The 4,561-nt window shown below is 42.6% G+C and overlaps 1 protein-coding gene across 5 annotated transcripts in view; it reads left to right on the top strand.

Annotated features, from left to right (window-relative positions):
- Grik1 (glutamate ionotropic receptor kainate type subunit 1) overlaps positions 1 to 4,561 on the top strand; it is a 453,759-nt gene that overhangs the window by 337,659 nt on the left and 111,539 nt on the right. For all 5 annotated transcript variants that reach the window (XM_023706583.1, XM_023706582.1, XM_004646302.2 and 2 more), the window contains one exon: positions 1,087 to 1,230. In XM_023706583.1, coding sequence (XP_023562351.1) covers positions 1,087 to 1,230 — 144 coding nt within the window. The remainder of the gene's footprint in view (positions 1 to 1,086; positions 1,231 to 4,561) is intronic.

The raw sequence follows: 4,561 nt of genomic DNA, 5'->3' as shown, positions 1-4,561 counted from the left end.
TTTCAAACTAGAACTATTTCCTGGCTTCAAATACCAATGTAATGCAAAAGGCAGTGACATCTATGCTGTCTTTCTACCTCCACCAAGATAAAATCAATACATAGTAAATAATGAATGAATAAACTATGTGCAGAAAATCCATATGATACATTGCCATTCTGTAATCTAGATTCTAGACTTAACTATAGTAATTATCACTTATATACCTAGGAAACACCCCCCATGAATCAATATTTTGCATACTGGTCAATCTTTCCACAGAATAAATAGCTTTAACTATCTATTCTGCTTATTTTGGAGAATTGTGGGAATTTCAAATGAGCTTATGTATTTAAAGTTGCAATGAATACCCTCCAGTAAAACATAAGGGTATTGTAAGATTTATCCCCAAAGAAAATCACAGGGCAGAATGTCCTATAAATTGCTGTATTATGTAAAATCTTGCAAATGAGAAGAATTTCATGAGGAAAAAGGAGGAAAAGATACCCAGCCCCAAAGAGGAAGGATGGTTTTCAATCTCAGCCATGGGTAGATGTATCCTCACCCACAAATCTGGCTCCTCACACTTGCTGTTGATCTTGATTTCATGATTACAGCCTTCAATTCTGTTAAAGCACAGTGACCAACACAAAATTTTAACTGTAAATCATCTGTTAGTTTCATTTCTAGGAGTTTCTTTTTAACACATATAAATCAGTCATTAAATAAATGTAGATAAATGATGAAAGACAACATCTAATATGGAAATACTTAGCTTCAGTAGCTCCTTGATCAACTCAGTTAATCATAACACCATGCTTAACAAGACACTCCAAAAATTCTTGTTTCTTGACTCAAGTCTTTTGTGGTTCATCTGAGTTGCTTTGGTTTTTTAAGAACTTACGAGTTCATATCTCCAAAGAGATATGATTTCAATTTACTCTGGAGGATAAGATATTATTTTGGAGAAAAATGGTCACTGGGGAATGAAAATTGCCCAGCTGAAGAAAAAATATGGCCTTTAAGAAACAAAGGAAGCAGAGACTGTGACTGCAGGTAAAGGAAAGCAAACCAAGACTGAAGACAGGGTGTGTGCTCTTTCCGCAGACTGAAGCAGCTCTGATGTACGACGCTGTGTACATGGTGGCCATCGCTTCCCACAGGGCCTCCCAGCTGACTGTCAGCTCACTACAGTGCCACCGACACAAGCCGTGGCGCCTTGGACCCCGGTTTATGAACCTGATCAAAGAGGCAAGTGATGCTTCCCTGTAACAGGCCCTCCTTCAGCTGAGCCTTTCTTGTCTTGTCCTTCAATGTGGCCCTTTCCACGTGGTTCTGCTGGCATGAAACCTGTACAGGAGGGGCAATCGTTGCCAATCAATCTTTTTAGGTGTCCGGCTACCACGCTGTTTTCTACTGTGATGCTGAGTTCACACTCCCTTCCTGTCCACACAGCCCCAACTACTCCTGCTCCTCCACATAACAGCTTCTTATGAGATCATAAGTGTATACTGTGCAGTACACTGACATGGGAGAAAGGTGAGAGCATCACTGAAAGGTACTCAAAGGAGTCCCACCTCACTAGTATGTGGCCGCTGTTGCTATCTAAGATGGAGCAAATGTACTGTATATCTTATTGATAAAATAATTATTGTGCTACTAAATGATAATGAGAAAAGTTGATTCCTACTCAAAACCTGCTCTGTCTTCTAAAGAATTTTACGAGTACAAGATATGTAGGATAGAAGAGTCTTCCGCCAACGTTGTGGGATCTTGGACGCTCCTCATCTTCCCCCAATCTCTAAGGCAGTTTAACTTCCCTTCCTTTTGGAGACCCCAAGCGTCTATACATATGCATCCTTGGGATGAATTTGTTCCCAACATGCGCTTCAAGGTATTGATTAACTGGGCAAAAGAAAAATAAGGCACATGAAAGCAGCCAGACCTAAGTATGCATCAAACTCTGTGATGCTCTATTATTCTCTCCATGGGTTGCCAAGATTAGCTTCTCAATAAGAAATATCTTCTTTCTTCTTCAGTCCACAGTATGATGGAGAGAGACAAATCTACTTGTAAGCAGTGTGAGAGAGAGTATAGTACAAAAACAAAGGGCTGGCCATCCCCTAAAATAGGTCCCTGCATCAGGCTCCGCCCCTGCTGCTCTCCTCAGCCCTGCACTCCCTTTCCATCTGCTCAATCTGCTTCCCCATTGAAGGCTGACAAGGCTCTGTAGGGGTGGGGCCCAGACTGGCAGGACAGACAAGGGCTAAGCCAGTAGGCTCTCCAGCAGGTTCGCTTTCAAGGCTGGGACTAAGAAGTGGGTAAGGGAGTCCCTCGTGCACAGGTGTACAAAGTTCAGGACTTCTTTAAAATTTGTGTCTGTCTTATCTCTTCCTAATCTCAAAGGTGGCTATTTGGATTTAAATCCCAGTTCCATTAAGGCTTATGAGCTGGATCATCCAGGGAAGTTACATAACTTTTCTGTGTCTTGGTTTCCGCCTCTATAAAATGGGAATGACACCATTTTCCTCCACAGTGTTATTGTGTGAATAAACACTACGGCTATTACTTGTGTGGCACAGTGCAAATTCGTAGTAAGAACACAAAATATTACCTCTTCTCTTACCAAGGAAATGCAGTACTCATGATAGCCTCATTCCGTTGATTGAGAATGGTGCCAGGAATTTCAAACTGGCAGCAACAACAAAGAAATTGTGAACAGGCATGCAATGCAATGCCCTTTTCTGACAGCTATATAAATCTGGCATACTGTGCCTGATAGGAAAACATCACATGGCCTCCCCCTTCCCCGCTGTGATCATGGTTATATCCTCAGTCGCTGTCCTGATTACCTTGATCTTTAAAAAGAAAACAGCTGGGTCCCTTTTATCTTGTACCATTGCAAGGAGAGGCAGGAGCTACATAAAAGGTTGAGCTCAAATATTAGGCACACCCCAAGCACCTTTTTCCTTGTACTTAAGTTGTATAAGAAGGTGAAATTGACAGGCCACATTTAGTTACGTATAAAGAAACAGTGAGCTCCAAGACAAGGGGCCACCGTGGAAGTGAGAAGGCGTTTTATATGTATTCAGCCAAGGTGGAAATGTCCCCATTCTCAGTCTCCACAGTTGGGGGATGAAAGGAAGGATGGAGGGAAGAATGCATGAAGACAATGCCATCTTGTCCTCATCTTTTGTCGGGTGAGTCACAGTGCCATATGCTACCTTTGGCAAAGCGGGGGTACCCACAGAGAAGATGGAATAAGGGGGAAGGTAAACAGGAGCGATGCCCCAGCCTGCTGTAAAACTGGCACTGAGGGAATTCCAAGATGAACCAAAACATGCAAAAGAGAAAATGTGCCTATTTCTTTAAATGAATACACAACAAATTGTTGCCAGTGTTGGGTTTTATTAGGAAGCATGAAATAAGGCACTTGTTCCTAAAACTTCCCTTGGTACTCTCTTTTAGTAATTTCACTTTCTTGAGGAGCTCCAAGAGCAGAATCAGAAATAACATAAAGGGGCAAGTCAGCAGATTGAATTTATGGTGTGAAGATCAAATTGGTCACAGGAGGGAAACTTTCCGAGCAGAGGTGGTTGCGTGTGCACTAAGCCCTGATAGCTGCCTGTTATTCAGAATCAGGAAATCTTTCTCTGTGTACCTCAGCTTGCCTGCCATCCAGCGTGTGCAACTGACTGGAAAGAGGGGACGAATTAAAGAATGTCTGAAGCACAATAGAATATTCTTTAATGTTAGCTTTCGTGCATTTATGAAAACAACGCATATTAGGAGATTAATAAATTCCAACTCGATTAGAAGCTCTGGGCCTCCACTATATAAGCTACACACACATATAAATACAGGCATCCATATGCCAATACCATGTGCATACAATTGTTTCTGCAGTTTCTCTGTGCTGGAGATACAACTGAGAACTTGGGTAATGCTCGGCAAATGTTCTACTACTGAACTCTACCTCCACCTGCCTGTAAGGTAACAATTTGCCATCATAAGTAATAAAGCCTCCCCAAAAGAAGAAAGAACAATTTATTTTCTTTTTTTCTTTTCTCATACTAGGGGTTGAACTCAGGACCTTGCACTTGCCAGGCAGGTGCTATGCCTCTGAGCTATCTCCCTAGCTCAGAAGGGGCAATTTCTACCACCCTACCATAAATTCTACATGATTGATAAATGAAAGGCTTAATTTGGAGATATTCTGTGTCATAGCATAAAACCTACATCCTCCAGCAGGCTAAAGAGGGCTCCAGTGATTTTTCTCATCCCTGTGCCATCATTTTCCTTTCCTGACCTGTCTTCAGGATTTGGTGAACCTGTCAGGGCTTCCTGAATATGCCACTGACTCCTGCTGAATTCTCTTACCTCTGATTTAAATATGTTCCTTCCTTGGGCCGGCCAAATAGCTCAGTGGACTAAAGCTCCTGCTTAGACAGAGCACAGAAGCCAGGGTTCAATCCCCAATGTGCTGTGCCGGGCCCCACCCCAGGGGCATGCTGAGAGGGCAATTGAGACTGGATGTGGGGGCACATGCCTGTAATCCCACCACTTGGGAGGCTGAAAACAG

The sequence above is a fragment of the Octodon degus genome, unplaced genomic scaffold (assembly GCF_000260255.1).
Source record: "Octodon degus isolate 3935 unplaced genomic scaffold, OctDeg1.0 scaffold00264, whole genome shotgun sequence".
Lineage (NCBI taxonomy): Eukaryota > Metazoa > Chordata > Mammalia > Rodentia > Octodontidae > Octodon > Octodon degus.
This window is presented reverse-complemented; position numbering and strand designations above follow the sequence as displayed.